This window comes from Denticeps clupeoides, chromosome 14 (assembly GCF_900700375.1).
Source record: "Denticeps clupeoides chromosome 14, fDenClu1.1, whole genome shotgun sequence".
In the NCBI taxonomy this organism is placed as follows: domain Eukaryota; kingdom Metazoa; phylum Chordata; class Actinopteri; order Clupeiformes; family Denticipitidae; genus Denticeps; species Denticeps clupeoides.
In genome coordinates this window covers 1,303,707-1,324,718 of record NC_041720.1, presented here as the reverse complement: position 1 = coordinate 1,324,718, position 21,012 = coordinate 1,303,707, and the positions used below count along the sequence as shown (strand labels likewise).

The 21,012-nt window shown below is 40.4% G+C and overlaps 1 protein-coding gene and 2 long non-coding RNA genes across 3 annotated transcripts; all 3 read right to left on the bottom strand.

Moving 5' to 3' along the window:
* Positions 1 to 1,149: 1,149 nt before the first annotated feature.
* On the bottom strand, positions 1,150 to 12,444 carry adgrf7 (adhesion G protein-coupled receptor F7). The gene is made up of 15 exons (XM_028953652.1): positions 12,416 to 12,444; positions 12,052 to 12,312; positions 11,677 to 11,937; positions 9,367 to 9,530; positions 8,811 to 8,875; positions 8,365 to 8,498; positions 5,670 to 5,846; positions 5,320 to 5,520; positions 4,210 to 4,397; positions 3,770 to 3,946; positions 2,095 to 3,441; positions 1,901 to 1,942; positions 1,722 to 1,781; positions 1,581 to 1,638; positions 1,150 to 1,500 (listed from the first exon to the last, which is right to left on the bottom strand). The coding sequence occupies exons 3-15, from the start codon at positions 11,912 to 11,914 to the stop codon at positions 1,433 to 1,435; spliced, it is 2,919 nt and encodes a 972-aa protein (XP_028809485.1). The 5' UTR covers positions 11,915 to 11,937; positions 12,052 to 12,312; positions 12,416 to 12,444; the 3' UTR covers positions 1,150 to 1,432.
* Positions 12,445 to 12,508: 64 nt separating this feature from the next.
* On the bottom strand, positions 12,509 to 13,280 carry LOC114763852 (uncharacterized). The gene is made up of 3 exons (XR_003742390.1): positions 13,222 to 13,280; positions 12,851 to 13,111; positions 12,509 to 12,676 (listed from the first exon to the last, which is right to left on the bottom strand). It is a non-coding gene; the product is annotated as an uncharacterized LOC114763852 (long non-coding RNA).
* Positions 13,281 to 13,422: 142 nt separating this feature from the next.
* Positions 13,423 to 14,204, bottom strand: LOC114763851 (uncharacterized). The gene is made up of 3 exons (XR_003742389.1): positions 14,150 to 14,204; positions 13,800 to 14,060; positions 13,423 to 13,482 (listed from the first exon to the last, which is right to left on the bottom strand). It is a non-coding gene; the product is annotated as an uncharacterized LOC114763851 (long non-coding RNA).
* Positions 14,205 to 21,012: the final 6,808 nt, after the last annotated feature.

Sequence of the window (21,012 nt, the reverse complement as noted above, 5' to 3'; positions counted from 1 at the left end):
CTTCAAGGGGAATAGCAAGGGGGAGCCACTCAGCATCAGTCAACAGCGGCGTCCGTCGAACAAACAAGGCGGAAATTTACTCCCCGGCCCCGAGTCAACAAGTACCGACAGCAGTGGCAGAAAAGGGACACTTGCATGATTCATCAGGACAAAACTCAACCAAACAAGCTGGCTGTGGCTCTGCACTTCCTGTTGTTGGATGGTGGTGGGTTTCCTTGGGAACCACATCCACCCTCCTATTTAATCCGGTTCCCAGCTGTCAAACACAAGCACAGGGACATCTTAAATATGAACAAAAAAAAAAAAGTAAAACTATTAAAACCTACATCAATACATTTGGATAAATAAATTGATTCAGTATGAATATGTATAGGGTGGTAGTAGCCTAGTGGGTAACACACTCGCCTATGAACCAGAAGACCCGGGTTCGAATCCCACTTACTACCATTGTGTCCCTGAGCAAGACACTTAACTCTAAATTGCTCCAGGGAGACTGTCCCTGTAACTACTGATTGTAAGTCGCTCTGGATAAGGGCGTCTGATAAATGCTGTAAATGTAAATGTAAATGTATGTATATAAATTATTAAAATATTTAAAAATAATGAACATTTTTACTGACATTTTTATAATGTTCACATTTAAGCAGGAAAAACATTACAAATATATTTTTCCTCTTTGACATCATAATGTGTGAAAAATTATTTACTTAAGAATACTGGTTGGTTTTATATATATATGATGTGGTTTTATATATAATTAAAATTATATCATTAACAAACATGTTGCGTTTGAAAAGCTATTTCTTGGGATACAAAGTGAATTTTGAATATTTCCTTGTTACAGCATTTTACCGTGTCCTTGTGCCACCTAGTGGTCACTGTCGATAGTGTCAGAAAGTGGTGCTGTTCAGGCACTTTGCACAACTGGACATAAATGCACGACAAATAATCTCATAACCGTAGCAAGCTGTAATTACAGCTGCAAATATTTCAACCTTACCAAAAAAATCATGAAAAAGTAATGATATTAAGATCATATGCTCACTGGTTTTTGATTAATGATCACCATTCGTTAAAAAATAATAAATAAATAATAGTTCACACAATAAAATGGAACCATATGAAACAGAAGAAAGAAAAGAAAGTGAATGTGATTCATTAAGAATTATTTGAAGTATTTCAGTGTTGAAGATCCAGTGCATCTTATAAGAAAAAACGTTATACATATATAAAGCTTTTCACATCCTAAACCAAATTGACAGTTTCACATTGAAACACTTCAATTAGCAGGAAAAATGAGAAATTATATATAAATGTACGTTACTTGCTTTTCAAACAATTATTGGTCAAGTAATACAGCATTTGGCAATGGAGCACATGAAGACTAACAGTGCTGAGTAGATTCACAGTTTTAGACTCATTCCTGGCAGAACTATGGAGAAGCAGAAGAGCTTCCAAATGTTCTGGTGTCCCCTGAGACGGCGGTCACATTGTAGGCATCTGACAAAGAAACAGAACGTGAACACGGAGAACTTTCTGCATATCGGCCTCGAACGTATCGCAATGCATGTTGCACTTACGTCGTCGCCGAAATATCCTGAAGAATCCACTTGATGAAGATTGTCCAGCACTTGTGCTCTTTAATTGAAATAAGAACGGAATACGTAAGCAGACGCTCACTGTGGGCTGAGAGGAGGGTTTTAAACTGCAGACGGACTCACCCTGGTTCGGTTGGAGGACCAGCTCGTGATGCTGAACTTTTCGCCTAGAGCTGCCACAATCTGAGGCACAAAAATGGTTAACGACTTGGAAATGTACTTTACTCGGCTCGCCTAATCACATTTTTCCACATACAAAATACATTTTACAGATTATAAACCTAAAAGGATGTTCAGCCTACCTTTTTGTCTAAAAGTGTTCCAAAGAGCAATATGAAGAAACCCTGCATCAAAATAAATAAACACATATCTATAAAAATATGAACAAAGTTACATATTCCAGATAAACATAAATATGTAGATACACCAATAGAAAAACTATTGATCTGGAATTAAAAACAAGCCTAACCCACTCAACCTGAATGGACATTTGTACCTGGAAAGCGTTCAAGATAGTAAACACAAGATGAAGTCCATAGTTGTTGGGATCCACTGCGGTTCCAATCCCAAATCCCCAGGTGAGTCCGAAAATGGGCGTTAAAATGGCCACACACCGGGCTATGACCACGAACGTCTGCTTCTCCGAGGCTTGAACGGCGTTCCCTCCAGGTCTCCTCAACATTTTGACCATGACGGTGAGCAGAATCACAAAATTGACCACAACGATCATTAAGGCTGGGATGACGAACGCCAGCAGGGGCTTATAGTCTCCCCAGTCGAGCCAGCAGGCACCTGGACTCAGGTACCCTTGTTTCGGGGCAGTGGAGGCTATGGTTATGACGGCGATCAGGACGGGGGGTATGTAGCCCACTGTGAAGGCAATTGCCATCATGGTTGACTTTGCCACCTGGGTTATGGCCACGACTGCCCGGCAGAGGAAAGCGGCAGAGAGCAACATCCAGAAGAAAAGGGCGAGGAAGAAGAGGTGGGTGAAGAAGGTGGCTGTGCTGCAGGCTCCCACGTTCCCGCTGCTCTGTATGGCGGCGCCGATGATGAACCAGACGTCCGCGGCAAGGAGACACACGGCAATGTTCACCACCGACACGTGGTGGACGTACGATGTCACGCTCCTCGTCACCGTCTTCCACACCAGTGCCTCGATGATGAGGCACAAAACCAGGCTGCCCATCGACACTCCTACGCCAATGTAGGTCAGGTAGTCCAAAACGTCCTTCTGGACCCCAGTAAAGGGGACGTAAGGGGACATAAGAATGGAAAAGGACGTCAGGTGGTTACATTCGCAGGTGACCGTGCCATTCCCCACCAGTGTAGCCGTGCATCCTGACGTATCCCATCCTCCACTGTCGAAAAGTGTGAAGTTCCAGAAAACGCAGAGCGGATTTGCAAGGGAGTTGTTAATCGTGTCAAAGGTCATAGAAATGTTGTTCAGCGTTACGTTCATCTTGATGAGAAGAACGATTCCGTTGATGCTGCGTGTAGATTCGTTGAAGTTGTTCTTGTTTCTCACTGGTAAGAAACTTGTTTCGTTGGAAAAGGCAATGGTGGTGATGGACTGGTTTCCCCCGGTTAACTGGGCAGGGGGGATGAGAATCTCCGCAGAGCCGTTCACGGACAACGAGTTCACGTCTGCGTTCAACTGGGTTTTGTTCAGGTTGATGTACTGTGATGTTATGGAGAACACGTCCTCCGTGAGAGACCCTGCCATCTTCTCCACCGACTCCAGCAGGAAAGAACTGGAGTCTGCTGTTGTATTGGAGTGAATGTTATTCCACACACCGGTGCTTGCAGGTGACACAATGATGTCCATGACCTGGATGAAGTTCTGTGTAGCAAAAAAAAGTTCAATTATTATCCACCTTCCATCCAGTAGGTCAGAGCTGTTGGTGGCATGACGGATGTCAACTAGTGACGTGCGATTCATGAACAAACTGGTTTTTAAAGTGAACTGAACAAACTAAATCACTGGCCAAAGTAGTTTTGAATAAAGCCAGGCTCATCCCACTGGCCTCAGATCAGTGACTACAGCAGCGTAACACTAAATCTAAACATGGTGTTGTTACTGAATGAATAACCGAGTCAAATATTTAAATCGTCTCTTTGCACGTGTCTTTTAATGACGCTTTCTGCACATTTTCACTCCGTAGTCTTACCTGCATCACAATCTGGTTGATTTTGATGTTGGCTGAAATGTCTGCGATTGAGACCAGGATAGCTACGACACTTTGAACCGTTGCCGCTGACTGTGTGATTGCAGCAATGTTTGATGTGTTGGTTGCAGCTGCAGAGACGTTTGCAATGAATTCTGCCAGGTTGTTAACGCTGATAGACTGTTACAGGGGCGACAAACACAAATCGAGATCATACGTTATAGCTCAGACAGTCAATAAATACATTACAGCCACCAATTCTACCCAGGTCTACTAGAGCCACTGAAGACGTTTTACAAGCTTACAAGAACATTTATGGTGAGAAACATTGTCTGCTGCTGACGTTGGTCAGATCTGCTAAAGGGCCATTTGGAACGGTCTTGTTAGGTTTTTTTCTAGAAGTTATGTGGTATTGTGGATGGAAATGGAGAACACGGTGTTACCTGTGACAGTATTTGTAGGTTGTAGATGACATTTAATACACATGTGTCCTTTGTGGCCGTCCACACAGCGTTGTTGTTAATTATGGTGCATACAGCCATTGTGTAACCAACAAACCCTTTAGCACACGCCGCGGTGGCTTTGTCACCCACTTTTCCAGCGCCGTAAGTGTCATCGGAACAGTTGACTACTGTTCACAAAAAACAATCAATTACTTTAGCTGGACAAGTACATTAAATATATTGTGAATGTCCCTGATGGTTAGAGCTGCTTTGGAATCATAATCTACTGTAAATTGATTTTGTTTATGGAAAAAGATTCAAAGATTGATCTAAATCTAACTACTATTACTACTACTAATAATAATAATCATCATCTGGTGGAGGGGTAAGGATAAAAACAAACTTACCAGAACCTTTTGGCAGTATTTGCAAAAGGACATTTTTTCTTGCATAATTATATATATTCAGTCCAGGGTTTGTGAGTTGGCATATGAACTGCTGATCATTGCATGCGTCTTCAGAAACTGTAAAACTATAGGTGATACAGCCACCATTGCCTGGTCCACTGTATAACACTGAAAATCACACAGTGCATATATATAAACGTGACGTGTTGACCCATTAATACAGACTTCAATACACGCAATACATGTTTGCCAACTTGAATTATGATGTCTATGCGTTCCAGATGTCAAGGGATGCAAAGGATTACCAACCAAGTATTAAAAAGTTTGATTTATGATTGTTAATTTGTCCCATTACTATTGGTCCCTTGGCCACATATAGAAACTGTTGTAATTTGGCTGTAAAATGCTGAAATGCAAAGCCATTATGTTGGTGTACAATGTCAAAAAGATAAGTATTTTGTCGATGTCACAAAATGTATGGACCCGACTCATGTTCAAAATTGTGTTTTTTTAAACAATGTAGGGCTATACAATAACTCACAAGATTTGTGAAACATTATGGATCCCAGGATTAATGCCAATCGGCAAAAAGATGCATGATGTAGATGCAATAATAGTAAACCTATAAAGCATTCATTTAATATTTCAATGCCATAATGAACGAAATGAAAAAAAAAAAACATAATGAATGAAAAATAATTACCATTTCCATCTAAAGAGACCCACTGAACTTGGTAAACATCAGCAGGATTGACACAGCACTGTAAGTCAGTAGTCTTGACCACACACTCAAGCTGCTGGTTGTCTATACTCGTTTGGATAATGGGTAATGTCTGGACAACATCAACGTCCTGCCACTGAATGAAGGGTATCGAGTTCTTTGTTGTTGTACAGGCATACCGAGCTGTATAAAAATAATGAATGATACAGTATTATTAATAAAGGCATTATCATTAAAAGCCACGATATCATGTCATTGTGTCATTGGCTGTGTTTGTATGTTGCGGGTGGCATTTTTAAAATTATGTCCCTGTTTTGCATATTGTAACTTACCATTATCAACTAAACCAACACCCATCACTGTGAGTTGTCCACTTTCTTTTCTGTATTTAGCATCTGTTGGTACATTCCCATTGACTGTCCAATCAGGATTGTCCACATTAGGACACTGCAATGTCATATTTTGATTTGGATATATCTTCAGGTCATTGATGATTAGTTGACTTATCACTTTGACATAAGAACAAAAAGCCATTAGTACATTATTATAGAAAATATACAAATTTGTTGTAAACATGAGGGATTTTTGTCCTATTCAAGGACAAAAATGTGTCTCCTTTTAAAATGGGTGGTAGTAGCCTAGTGGGTAACACACTCGCCTATGAACCAGAAGACCCGGGTTCGAATCCCACTTACTACCATTGTGTCCCTGAGCAAGACACTTAACCATAAGTTGCTCCAGGGGGACTGTCCCTGTAACTACTGATTGTAAGTCGCTCTGGATAAGGGCGTCTGATAAATGCCGTAAATGTAAATGTAAATGTAACAGAGATTCCACTAGACACGCTTACTGCATTTCACTCCGACAGTAATGCTACTGTTCATTGCTGGTGATGACTTTGAGGTGCAGACCCTTTAAATTACCACAGGAATTTACGTCAGTATTCATTCGTAATAGAAGTGTACATTCCACCCAACGCTAATGTTAAGGAAGTGCTCTTCAGAATGCACACCCTGATAGACTGTTCATTGCTGCCGTAAATTCTATCAGTATGTGGACTGAGATGGGAAAACACACTGGTGGTAGTAGGACTAGTGGGTAACACACTCACTTATGAACCAGAAGACCCAGGTTCAAATACCACTTACTACCATCATGTCCCTGAGCAAGACACTTAACCCTGAATGTCTCCAGGGGGGGACTGTCCCTGTAACTACTGACCGTAAGTCGATCTGGATAAGGACATCTGGTAAATGCTGTAAATGTATATGCGTACCAGATGGAGCCCCAACCCCATTTTGGACAATACAACCACATCACTGCTATGCTAATTCCAACATACAGACTGCTCGTCAGATGCACAAAACCAGTTCTGAAGCAGGTGAGAACCTGACTAGCAGGAGCCATCTCTGCTCTTCAACACTGTTTTGAGTGCACTGACAGGCAAATGTTCAGGAAAGCTGCAACCAATGGCAACAACACCATATACTTGGAGGAGTAATGACATCAGTGAACAGCTACATCAGCAAATGCACTGATGACATCACAGTCTTGAAGTCCATCACTTCTTCCCAACCACATCATCAAGTTTGCCGATGGCATGTGGTGGGTCTCATCAGCAAGAACAATGAGTCAGGGTACAGAGAGGAGGTGCAATGACTGACGGACTGGTGTAAGATCAGCAATCTGTTTCTCAATGTGGACAAAATGAAAGAGATGATTGTTAACAACAGAAGAGAATGGAGGGACCACTCTCCATTCAACATCAAAATCATCAAGAACACAAAGTTTCTTGGTGTTAATCAAGATGAGAACCTAGTGGGCTCTCAACAGCAGCTCATCAGCCAAGAAAGCCCAGCAGCGTCTTTACTTCCTGCAGAGGCTGAGGAAAGCTCCCACCACCCATCCTCACCACCTTCTATAGAGGGACCATTGAGAGCATTCTCACCAGCTGCATCACCATCTGGTTTGGAAACTGAACTGCATCGGACCACAAGACCCACAATAACAAACATTTACCACACACGCTGCACCAGGAAAGCCACCAGCATTGTGAAGGACACCCCTCACATGCACTCTTCACCCTCCTACCATCTGGAAAAAGGTACCAAAACATTCGGAACCCTCACTACCAACTGCTTCATTCCTTAGGCCATCAGACACCTGAACAGTCTTTGGCACACTCTTTTCTCTTTTACTTTCCTTGTTCATCTCACAAGTTTAGCTCTGTCGGCCCTCTTTGTTGTCTACATGTTTTATTTAACTTCACGCTATGTAGCCTAGTTCGTCACAGTCACACACATGAAAGTCTAACTTTATTTAAATGTTACATGTAACTCCAGGTTCCACAGAAACATAGTTGTCTAACATGTGTATAGCGGAAACAAATAATATAAATATTATTTACATTTAATATTTTTTTACATTTATGTGATGCCTTTAGCCAAAGTGACTTACAGTAAGTAGTGACAGGGACAGTCTCCCTGGAGACACTCAAGGTTAAGTGTCTTGCTCAGGGACACGATGGTAGAATGTGGTTTTTGAACCTGGGATTTCTGGTTCATAGGCGAGCTAGGCTACTACCACCCAATTAATCTCACTTGATCCTGAATTTGAACACTTAAAAAATTGCACTTACAACATTTATTAGACGCCCTAATCCAGATCGCCTATTAATCAGTAGTTACAGGGACAGTCTCCCTGGAGACACTCAGGGTTAAGTATCTTGCTTAGGGGCCCGATGGTAGTAAGTGGGGTTTCTTGTTCATTGGTGAGTGTGTTAATGAACTTTTAATAGACAAAGCTAGGACTAATGTTGATGCACCAGATAGTGTAAATAAGGCCAGTTGAACTTTTTCAGTTAACAACCTGCACCTGCATTAGTGGACATGACATTCCATTCGAACTAATTGTAATTCTTTTGGATAATGGGCCTCTATAAAGTTATCCAGACAGCATGTAGTTACAGTGTCATCAGCCTGATAAATGACCTTAAATGTCAACAAGTGGAAGATCATATGTTCTCACCTGTCTGTGCCATCGGATTGCTGGGTACATCATAATTCCTATTTTTTAGATTGACTGCCACAGCTTTAGCCGCATCCAAGAAATCAAGCGTGGCACTTGTCTCAAAAGAAATGTCTGCAATTACACTTCCAGCCCTGAAGAAATTAATTAATTGACAAATCATTCATTGAAAAAAAGCTTGTTTCAATTAAGTTGTGAATAGACACAATTGCTTGAGTCTACAGTATACCAAAATGGTTCACTTGCTGTTCAAAAAAAAATTTACATTTACAGCATTTGGCAGACATTCTTGTCTAGAGTGACTTACGTAAGTCACAATGGTGACAATGGTGACTTAAAACTACATTTTTAAAAAACTATTACACCAAGACTTTTTAACAATCCAAATTTAAATTGTTGAAAACGAAAAATTTGCATTAGCCAAAATATATTTTTGGATAATGTACCTGAATTGGGTGACTTTTGCAGAATTCTTTCTGTAACCGTCGTAGTTGTTATAGCTGCTGTCAGTCTGAGTGAGATACACATTGATAATTAAATTAGTTAAATGTCTTCATTACAGGATTGCTACATTTTGGAAATGCATAAAAATTATTTTCCCTTCCTAACATTGTGAAATGGATCATTTATGAGGAAATTCTTAGGAAAACAATACAAAAACATTGTTTATTTTATTAGATTCAAAAGACATTTCAAAACCAATTTGAGTTAAAAAAATGTTATGGGAAAATGACAGTGGACAACGGACAGCTCACTACTATGGAAGAAAACATGTTCCATCTGTTTTTAAAAATGTATTAGGGTGTGCGTTCAAACACTAATTTATAATTATTTTGTATTGAAGAAAATATTTTTTCAGGAACATTGTTTCAATACAAAAAGGCTAATAAATTTTCAAAATCAGATAGATCAGGATTCCATACATACATTTCATAAGAATCTGTGGCATCCATTTATTTGTATAGTTGCACTCGTAGGACAGCATAACTTGAAAATACTTACTGCATTTTTTATGTCGCTGGAATATTTTTGATATTTCAATGAGGTTTTTTCATTCAAGGCAGTGTCGAAATTTTCATTAATGGTCAGCTGCATCGTCACAGTTGTAGTAGGAAGAGGCATTGTGGTTGCTATCATGGTAGTTGTACTTGCTGTAGTAGTTATTACTGTTAAAAGAGGAGAAGAGTGAAATACATGATTTTAGGTGTCATGATACAAGCACATTAAAAGCGGATTGTGTCAAAGTAAGTTCCTGTCATGTGACAGTATCATGGGGCCAAAGCTCGTCCCTCAGTCATTGAAGTCTACCAGTCTCTGGCTTGGCTCATCTCAACTCGACTTAAAGTATGGTCTATCCTTATTGTTGTGACTAACCTCTAGCATACTCTGCACTCACACGAATGCAAACACTGGTGGGTTTTTTAGTTTCGGCAGCCTCTGCATCCGTACACAAATAGCAAACTCACATACACAGCTGTATGTCTCTGCAACTAGATCCCCCCATTTCACTACAGTTGTATTCCGCATCACCACTGCTGCACGCCCTTAATACTTCTGGTAATAGTGCTCAGGTAATCAACATCCCTATGGTCAGCGAGCTACCCATAACCCATGAAGAAGACAATATAAAAAAAGGGACATTTGCTTGCAGCTTGTATATAGTGAATCCATGATTCTACACAACTGTCTCACTGTGTATGACCCTGTTTGTTCCCAGATCATGTTTTATTGTATTGTAAGATGGGAAGTTGCAGGTCCATGACGTTCTGCAGTTTCGTCTTGCGTTGAGGTTCATCACCTCTGTTCTCCATATCTTTGTCAAATAGCCTTCCCCCAAGCAAGAGGTGTGAAAGGCCAGCCATTTGTTTGAGATCCCCTGTTTCATCTTTGTTGGCCCCAGACAGGAGACACCAAGGGCGTGACAGGGCAGAAACAACACATTCTGATTGGTCTGTGGCAACTTCCTGGGGGTCAAATGTATTTTAAAAAGATTTTTCTGTGATTGGTCTCTGGGAACTTCCTTTCCTTTCCATCGGTAACTGGCTGGTTTCCCTCCAGTTTCTTCTCTCCCTGTTTTCTCCTGGCTTTTTCTTTCTCTTCCTCTATCCCTTTCTCCTTTCCTTTATTTCACTCTCTGCATGCTGATTCTCACTGCTGGGAATTGAAAACTTTGTTTGTGGACTTTTCTCTCTATCTGCAACGCTGCAACTCATGTGCCGACCATTGCACTGTTTCCACTCAGTACGCTAACCAGCATTCTGTCAAACCAATACAACCACCATTCCACTGCACTCAACCCAGCTTGTCAGCTTGTTAGCTTGTCAGCAAAGTATGCGAATGCACACTCAAGCAATTCTCCAGACTATTCCACGTTAAAGTAGCGACTCAGATTTTTCAAGAACATTTTTGCTGTATCATTCTGTCCACTGCTGTCCACTGCTGTATCATTCTGTCACTCTCTACAACATTCGCAAGATTCGGCCTTTTCTCTCACAACAGGCTACGCAGCTCCTCGTCCAGGCAATGGTCATCTCCAAACTCGACTACTGTAACTCTCTCCTGGCTGGAGCCTCTGCAGTCACCATAAAACCACTCCAGATGATCCAAAATATGGCAGCCCGTCTCATCTTCAATCAGCCAAAATACACCCATGTTACACCTCTTCTTACCTCCCTCCACTGGCTCCCGGTAGCTGCTCGCATTGAGTTCAAATCCTTGATGCTTGCCCACAGGGCTGTAAATGGAACTGCGCCCTCCTACATCAACACAATACTACCTAGCTACACTCCTGCATGCTCTCTCAGATCTGCAAACGAAAGGAGACTACAAATTCCTTCTTCACTGGGTCTCCGATTCAAATCATCTCTGTTCTCCGTTGTTGTCCCTGGCTGGTGGAACAACCTGCCCTCCTCCACATGACTAGCCGAGACTATCACCACTTTTAAGAAGCAGGTGAAAACCCGCTTGTTCAAAAAATATTACAGATAAATCTAACACTTACACATGCACATGCGTACACATTGCACAATCAATACAAAAATGTATAAATACATTATAATTTTTCTTCATCTAGCACCTAACAATCTCTGAGCATGCTCTTCACTGACAAGTTTGAGCCTTATCAGGGCTCTTAGTTTGTAAACTCAATATTCTATAGAAATCGACCGAGAATTGCTGGTGTCTTCCTCTTGTAAGTCGCTTTGGATAAAAGCGTCTGCTAAATAAAGTAAAGTAAAGTAAAGTAAAGTCCAGATATTGATCATTAGAGAAAGAGAGTATTGTAAACCCATGACTTGTCACATAAAAACTTACTTGTATACGCTGATATTCGAACAGGACTTCCTTCTGTAATGCCATCTGCAGCCAAGGCAATGACTGTGACTTGGTAATTCACTCCTGATATCAGGCTAGTAATGGTAACTGATAAGTCTGTGGTACTGAGACTGGAAATTCCAATTCCATTTGTCCATTCCACTCTATAAAAGGAACTTTGTCCTAGTGGGCTGCTCCAGGCCAGAGACACAGAAGATGTTGTGATGTCAGTGGTCATCAGATTTCTAACCACGTCTGGTTCTATAGAAAAAAAAAAAAAAATTATTTAGAGTTACAGAACTTGGAAACCATTGATCATTACAAAAAGGTGTACTGAGAACAAATGACATTCTGCCATGTCACATAATCATTTACTTGTATACACTGATATTCCCACAGGACGTCCTTGTGTTATGCCATCTGCAGCCAAGGTGATGACTGTGACTTGGTAATTCACTCCTGATATCAGGCTAGTAATGGTAACTGATAAGTCTGTGGTACTAAGACTGGAAATTCCAATTCCATTTGTCCATTCCACTCTGTAGAAAGAACTTTGTCCCAGAGGGCTTCTCCAGGCCAGAGACACCGAAGATGTTGTGATCTCAGTGGTCAACAGATTTCTAACCACATCTGGTTCTATGGGAAAAAAGGATAAAATAGTCTGATGTTACAGAACTCGGAAACCAATGATCGTTACAAAAAAGGCATACTATTCTGCCATGAGACATAATGAATTTACTTGTGTATGATGAAATTCCTAGAGGACTTCCTTCTGTTATGCCATCTGCAGCCAAGGTGATGACTGTGACTTGGTAATTCACTCCTGATATCAGGCTAGTAATGGTAACCGATAAGTCTGTGGTACTGAGACTGGAAATTCCAGTTCCATTTGTCCATTCCACTCTGTAGAAAGAACTTTGTCCCAGTGGGCTGCTCCAGGCCAGAGACACAGAAGATGTTGTGACCTCAGTGTTCATCAGATTTCTAACCACATCTGGTTCTATGGGAAAATAGAAAAAATAATCTAAAGTTAAAGAACTTGGAAACCAGTAATCGGCTTCAACATAAAAAAATAAAAAATAATCTGATGTTACAGAACTCGGAAACCATTGATCGTTACAAATAAGGTGTACTGATAACCAATGACATTCTGCAATTTCACATAATCACTTACTTGTGTATGATGAAATTCCCACTGGACTTCCCTCAGTTATATTATCTGCTGCTATGGTGATGACTGTGAATTGGTAATCCACTCCTGGTGTCAAACTAGTGATGGTAATTGACAACTCTGTGGTATCAACACTGGAACTTCCACTGCCACTTGTCCATTCAATTCTGTAGAAGGAACTTGCTCCCTCTGGACTTTTCCAGGAAAGAGAAACTGAAGATGTTGTGATCTCAGTGCTCACCAGGTTTGTGACCACATCAGGCTCTGAGTAATAGGAGATACCAAATGCGACATATTTGAAACTGTAAACTGGTCTCTAATGAAAACAAAATGCAGTCTAAATATGTAGTTCCCAAACAATGTAAATGATTTACTTGTATATGCTGAGATTCCCACTGGACTTCCTTCTGTTGTGTTATCTGCAGCTACACTTATGAACTTGAATTGGTAATTCACTCCTGATGTCAGACTAGAAATGTTAATTGACAAGTCTGTGGTATTGAGACTGGAAATTCTTGTTCCGTCTGTCCATTCAATTATATAGAAGGAACTTTGTCCCAGTGGACGATTCCAGGTCAGAGACACTGATGATGTTGTGATATCAGTAATCATCAGATTTATGATGGCATCAGCTTCTGAGGACAGAAAGGATAAGACATGAAAGCTTGAAGAACTTGGAAAACATTGAATGTCACAACAGGGGGGCGGTTTCGTAAATCCCACACGTCCGATTGTATGATATAGGGTGGTAGTAGCCTAGTGGGTAACACACTCGCCTATAAACCAGAAGACCCAGGTTTGTATCCCACTTACTGCCATTGTGTCCCTGAGCAAGACACTTAACCCTAAGTTGCTCCAGGGAGACTGTCCCTGTAACTACTGATTGTAAGTCGCTCTGGATAAGGGCGTCTGATAAATGCTGTAAATTTAAATGTAAATGACTCAAATTTACTTGTATATGTTGATGTTCGCACTGGACTTCCTTCTGTTATGCCATCTGCAGCTACAGTGGTGACCTTGAATTGGTAGTTCACTCCTGCTGTCAGGCTAGAAATGGTAATGGATGACTCTGTGGTGTTTTGAATGGTAATTCCTGTTCCGTTTGTCCATTCAATCATGTAGAAGGATGTTTGACCCTCTGGATTGTTCCAGGATAGAGACACTGAAGATGTTTTGATGTTGGTGATCACCAGATTTTTAACCGAATCAGGTTCTAAAGAAATAGGTGATAAAATACATAAAGTAGCAGAACATGGAAAGGTTTGTATAATAGAAAAAACTCATTGCATGAGAAATGTTTACTTGTATACGCTGATATTCCCACAGGACTTCCTTGTGTTATGCCATCTGCAGCCAAGGTGATGACTGTGACTTGGTAATTCACTCCTGATATCAGGCTAGTAATGGTAACCGATGAGTCTGTGGTACTGAGACTGGAAATTCCAGTTCCGTTTGTCCATTCCACTCTGTAGAAAGAACTTTGTCCCAGTGGGATGCTCCAGGCCAGAGACACTGAAGATATTGTGATCTCAGTGGTAAACAGATTTCTAACCACATCTGGTTCTATGGAAAAACAAAAAAATTAATCTCAAGTTAAAATATTCGGAAACCATTGATCATTACAATAAAAGGTGTACTGAGAACCAATGACATTCTGCCATGGCACATTATTATTTACTTGTGTATGAAGAAAGCCCTACAGGACTTCCTTCTGTTGTGTTATCCACTGCTACAGCCATGACCAAAAATTGGTAAATCACTCCTGGTGTCAGACTGGTGATGGTAATTGACAAGTCTGTGGTATTTAGGCTAGAGGTTCCAGTTCCATTGGAAAATGTAATTCTATAGAAGGAACTTTGTCCTAGTGGGCTGCTCCAGGCCAGAGACACCGAAGATGTTGTGATCTCAGTGGTCATCAGATTTCTAACCACATCTGGTTCTATGGAAAAACAGAAAAAAATATCTGAATTTAAAAAATTCGGAAACAATTCATCGTTACAAAAAAAAGGTGTACTGAAAATCAATGTCAGTCTGCTATGTCACATAATCATTTACTTGTGTATGATGAAATTCCTACAGGACTTCCTTCTGTTGTGTTATCCGCTGCTACAGCCATGACCAAAAATTGGTAGTCCACTCCTGGTGTCAGACTGGTGATGGTAATTGACAAGTCTGTGGTATTGAGGCTAGAGGTTCCAGTTCCGTTTGAAAAATTAATTCTATAGAAGGAACTTTGTCCCAGTGGGCTGCTCCAGGCCAGAGACACTGAAGATGTTGTGATCTCAGTGGTCAGCAGATTTCGAACCACATCTGGTTCTATGGAATAATAGAAAAAAATAATCTGAAGTAAAAAAATTCTGAAACCATTGATCGTTACAATAAAAGGTGTACTGAAACAAAAGACATTCTGGCATGTCACATAGTCGTTTACTTGTGTATGATGAAATTCCTACAGGACTTCCTTCTGTTGTGTTATCCGCTGCAACAGCCATGACCAAAAATTGGTAATCCACTCCTGGTGTCAGACTGGTGATGGTAATTGACAAGTCTGTGGTATTGAGGCTAGAGGTTCCAGTTCCGTTTGAAAAATTAATACTATAGAAGGAAGTTTGTCCTCGTGGGCTGCTCCAGGCCAGAGACACTGTATATGTTGTTATCTCAGTGGTCAACAGATTTCTCACCACATCAGGCTCTATATTTGGAGACACAAAATTTCAAACAGTCGGACTTGAAGCCGATCTTTATCTGCAAAATGTTGCTTTTTTATTTAAAACCGTCCTTCCAGGATTTCACGTTAAACTTTTGCGATCATTGCAATCTAAAATACCCGAATTTGTGGCAACTTTAGAAAAAAAATTGCTATACAACTTGCAGTGTTTGTTTCTTCAGAGGGTTGCTGTAAAAACATTGAAATAAGCGAGGCTACATCAGGATGATTTGCTTTGGGTGGTCGCGCATAACTGCAACTCTCTGTAACAAATGTTTACCCCAACTTTCTTGGGAACTGTTATGCATGACCATTAGTGGAAATTTTTGAGGGTACATGAGCAGCAGTCCTGTCGCATATATCTGCATGTTCGGTAACGTGGATGTAAAACTGATTATGTTTCAGTCCCGCAAAATGTAAAAACTGCTGCAATATGTCAAAATGGCAAAAAATTGCAGTGATTCGACAAAAGTGGAAAAAAAAAAACGCAAATAATTTGTACTGAGTGGCTGAGTTTGTGTTAATTGTTTGGATCACACAATCGCAAAAATCCTGGACGAACTGTTAACAAGATTTCCCGAATGGAATAAAACAATTACGTGTATATGCTGAAATTCCCACTGGACTTCCTTCGGTTATATTATCTGCTGCTACGGTGATGACTGTAATTTGGTAATCTACTCCTGGTGTCAAACTAGTGATGGTAATTGACAACTCTGTGGTATCAACACTGGAACTTCCACTGCCACTTGTCCATTCAATTCTGTAGAAGGAACTTTCTCCTTCTGGACTGTTCCAGGACAGAGAAACTGAAGATGTTGCGATCTCAGTGCTCACCAGGTTTGTGACCACATCAGGCTCTGAGTAATAGGAGATACCAAATGTGACATATTTGAAACTGTAAACTGTTCTCTAATGAAAACAAAATGCAGTCTAAATATGTAGTTCCCAAACAATGTAAATGATTTACTTGTAAATGCTGAGATTCCCACCGGACTTCCTTCTGTTGTGTTATCTGCAGCTACACTTATGAACTTGAATTGGTAATTCACTCCTGATGTCAGACTAGAAATGGTAATTGACAAGTTTGTTGTATTGAGACTGGAAATTCTTGTTCCGTCTGTCCATTCAATTATATAGAAGGAACTTTGTCCCAGTGGACGATTCCAGGTCAAAGACACTGATGATGTTGTGATGTCAGTAATCGTCAGATTTATGATGGCATCAGCTTCTGAGGACAGAAAGGATAAGACATGAAAGCTTGAAGAACTTGGAAAACATTGATTGTCACAACAAGGGGGCAGTTTCGTAAATCCAACACGTCCGATTGTATGACTCAAATTTACTTGTATATGTTGATGTTCGCACTGGACTTCCTTCTGTTATGCCATCTGCAGCTACAGTGGTGACCTTGAATTGGTAGTTCACTCCTGCTGTCAGACTAGAAATGGTAATTGATGACTCTGTGGTGTTTTGAATGGTAATTCCTGTTCCGTTTGTCCATTCAATTATGTAGAAGGATCTTTGACCCTCTGGATTGCTCCAGGATAGAGACACTGAAGATGTTGTGATGTTGGTGATCACCAGATTTTTAACCGAATCAGGTTCTAAAGAAATAGGTGACAAAATACGTAAAGTAGCAGAACATGGAAAGGTTTGTTTAATAAAAAAAACTCATATTAAATATCCATATCCATATTGCATGAGAAATGTTTACTTGTATACGGTGATATTCCCACAGGACTTCCTTGTGTTATGCCATCTGCAGCCAAGGTTATGACTGTGACTTGGTAATTCACTCCTGATATCAGGCTAGTAATGGTAACCGATAAGTCTGTGGTACTGAGACTGGAAATTCCAGTTCCGTTTGTCCATTCCACTCTGTAGAAGGAACTTTGTCCCAGTGGGCTGCTCCAGGCCAGAGACACTGAAGATGTTGTGATCTCAGTGGTCAACAGATTTCTAACCACATCTGGTTCTATGGAAAAACAGAAAAAATAATGTGAAGTTAAAAAATTTGGAACCCATTGATCGTTACAACAAAAGGTGTACTGAAACAAATGACAATCTGCCATGTCACATAATCATTTACTTGTGTATAATGAAATTCCTACAGGACGTCCTTCTGTTGTGTTATCCGCTGCTACAGCCATGACCAAAAATTGGTAATCCACTCCTGGTGTCAGACTGGTGATGGTAATTGACAAGTCTGTGGTATCAAAACTGGAACTTCCACTGCCACTTGTCCATTCAATTCTGTAGAAAGAACTTTCTCCTTCTGGACTGTTCCAGGACAGAGAAACTGAAGATGTTGTGTTGTCGGTGCTCACCAGGTTTGTGACTACGTCAGGCTCTGAGTAATAGGAGAAACCAAATGCGACATTTTTGAAACTGTAAACTGTTCTCTAATGAAAACAAAATGCGGTGTAAATATGAAGTTCCCAAACAATGTAAATTATTTACTTGTATATGCTGAGATTCCCACCGGACTTCCTTCTGTTGTGTTATCTGCAGCTACAGCCATGACCAAAAATTGGTAATCCACTCCTGGTGTCAAATTGTTGATGGTAATTGACAAGTCTGTGGTTTTGACACTGGAAATTCTTGTTCCGTCTGTCCATTTAATTATATAGAAGGAACTTTGTCCCAGTGGCCTGCTCCAGGCCAGAGACACTGAAGATGTTGTGATCTCAGTGGTCAACAGATTTCTAACCACATCTGGTTCTATGGAAAAACAGAAAAAATTATCTGAATTTAAAAAATTCGGAAACAATTGATCGTTACAATTAATAGTAGACTGAAACCAAAGACATTCTGCCATGTCACATTATAATTTACTTGTGTATGATGAAAGTCCTACAGGACTTCCTTCTGTTGTGTTATCCGCTGCTACAGCCATGACCAAAAATTGGTAATCCACTCCTGGTGTCAGACTGGTGATGGTAATTGACAAGTCTGTGGTATTGAGGCTAGAGGTTCCAGTTCCTTTTGAAGATGTAATTCTATAGAAGGAACTTTGTCCCAGTGGGCTGCTCCAGGCCAGAGACACTGAAGATGTTGTGATCTCAGTGGTCAACAGATTTCTAACCACATCTGGTTCTATGGAATAACAGAAAAAAATATTGAAGTTAAAAAATTCTGATACCAATGATCATTACAATAAAAGGTGTACTGAAACAAATGACATTCTGCCATGTCACATAGTCATTTACTTGTGTATGATGAAATTCCTACAGGACTTCCTTCTGTTGTCTTATCCGCTGCTACAGCCATGACCAAAAACTGGTAATCCACTCCTGGTGTCAAACTGGTGATGATAATTGACAAGTCTGTTGTATTGAGGCTAGAGGTTCCAGTTCCGTTTGAAAAATTAATTCTATAGAAGGAAGTTTGTCCTCGTGGGCTGCTCCAGGCCAGAGACACTGAATATGTTGTGATCTCAGTGGTCAACAGATTTCTCACCACATCAGGCTCTATATTTGGAGACACAAAATTTCAAACAGTCAGACTTGAAGCCGAACTTCCTCCTCAAAATGTTGCGTTGTTATTTAAAACCGTCCTTCCAGGTTTTCACGATAAACTTTTGTGATCATTGCGATCTAAAATACCCGAATTTGTGGCAACTTTAGTAAAAATTTGCTATACAACTGGCAGTGTTTATTTCTTCAGAAGGTTGTAGTAAAAACGCTGAAATAAGCGAGGCTACATCAGTATGATTTGCTTTGGGTGGTCGAGCATATCTGCAACTCTCTGTAACAAATGTTTACCCCACCTTTCGTGCAGAACACTTGGGAACTGTTCTGCATGACCATTAGTGGAAATTTTTGAGGGTACATGAGCAGCAGTCCTGTCGCATATATCTGCATGTTCGGTAACGTGGATGTAAAACTGATTATGTTTCAGTCACGCAAAATGTAAAAAACTGCTGCAATAAGTCAAAATGGCAAAAAATTGCAGTGATTCGACAAAAGTGAAAAAAAAAAAAAACGCAAATAATTTGCACTTAGTGGCTGAATTTGTGTTAATTGTTGGGATCACACAATCGCAAAATCCTGGACGAACTGTTAACAAGATTTCCCGAATGGAATAAAACAATTACGTGTATATGCTGAAATTCCCACTGGACTTCCTTCGGTTATATTATCTGCTGCTACGGTGATGACTGTAAATTGGTAATCTACTCCTGGTGTCAAACTAGTGATGGTAATTGACAACTCTGTGGTATCAACACTGGAACTTCCACTGCCACTTGTCCATTCAATTCTGTAGAAGGAACTTTCTCCTTCTGGACTGTTCCAGGACAGAGAAACTGAAGATGTTGCGATCTGAGTGCTCACCAGGTTTGTGACCACATCAGGCTCTGAGTAATAGGAGATACCAAATGTGACATATTTGAAACTGTAAACTGTTCTCTAATGAAAACAAAAAATGCAGTCTAAATATGTAGTTCCCAAACAATGTAAATGATTTACTTGTAAATGCTGAGATTCCCACCGGACTTCCTTCTGTTGTGTTATCTGCAGCTACACTTATGAACTTGAATTGGTAATTCACTCCTGATGTAAGACTAGAAATGGTAATTGACAAGTCTGTGGTATTGAGACTGGAAATTCTTGTTCCGTCTGTCCATTCAATTATATAGAAGGAACTTTGTCCCAGTGGACGATTCCAGGTCAAAGACACTGATGATGTTGTGATATCAGTAATCGTCAGATTTATGATGGCATCAGCTTCTGAGGACAGAAAGGATAAGACATGAAAGCTTGAAGAACTTGGAAAACATTGATTGTCACAACAAGGGGGCGGTTTCAGTAAATCCAACACGTCCGATTGTATGACTCAAATTTACTTGTATATGTTGATGTTCGCACTGGACTTCCTTCTGTTATGCCATCTGCAGCTACAGTAGTGACCTTGAATTGGTAGTTCACTCCTGCTGTCAGACTAGAAATGGTAATTGATGACTCTGTGGTGTTTTGAATGGTAATTCCTGTTCCGTTTGTCCATTCAATTATGTAGAAGGATCTTTGACCCTCTGGATTGCTCCAGGATAGAGACACTGAAGATGTTGTGATGTTGGTGAGTCACAAGATTTTTAACCGAATCAGGTTCTAAAGAAATAGGTGACAAAATACGTAAAGTAGCAGAACATGGAAAGGTTTGTTTAATAAAAAAAACTCATATTAAATATCCATATCCATATTGCATGAGAAATGTTTACTTGTATACGGTGATATTCCCACAGGACTTCCTTGTGTTATGCCATCTGCAGCCAAGGTGATGACTGTGACTTGGTAATTCACTCCTGATATCAGGCTAGTAATGGTAACCGATAAGTCTGTGGTACTGAGACTGGAAATTCCAGTTCCGTTTGTCCATTCCACTCTGTAGAAGGAACTTTGTCCCAGTGGGCTGCTCCAGGCCAGAGACACTGAAGATGTTGTGATCTCAGTGGTCA

Excerpts from the sequence above, each read along its gene's own strand:
- adgrf7 (XM_028953652.1), bottom strand. The coding sequence starts at position 11,914 with ATGACCACTGACATCACAACATCTTCTGTGTCTCTGGCCTGGAGCAGC. Across the intron at positions 4,398-5,319 it reads GGTCTCTTTAGATGGAAATG|TAGTCAACTGTTCCGATGAC; the intron begins GTAATTATTTTT and ends TTTTGTGAACAG. Across the intron at positions 3,947-4,209 it reads ACCTACAAATACTGTCACAG|TCTATCAGCGTTAACAACCT; the intron begins GTAACACCGTGT and ends CCCCTGTAACAG.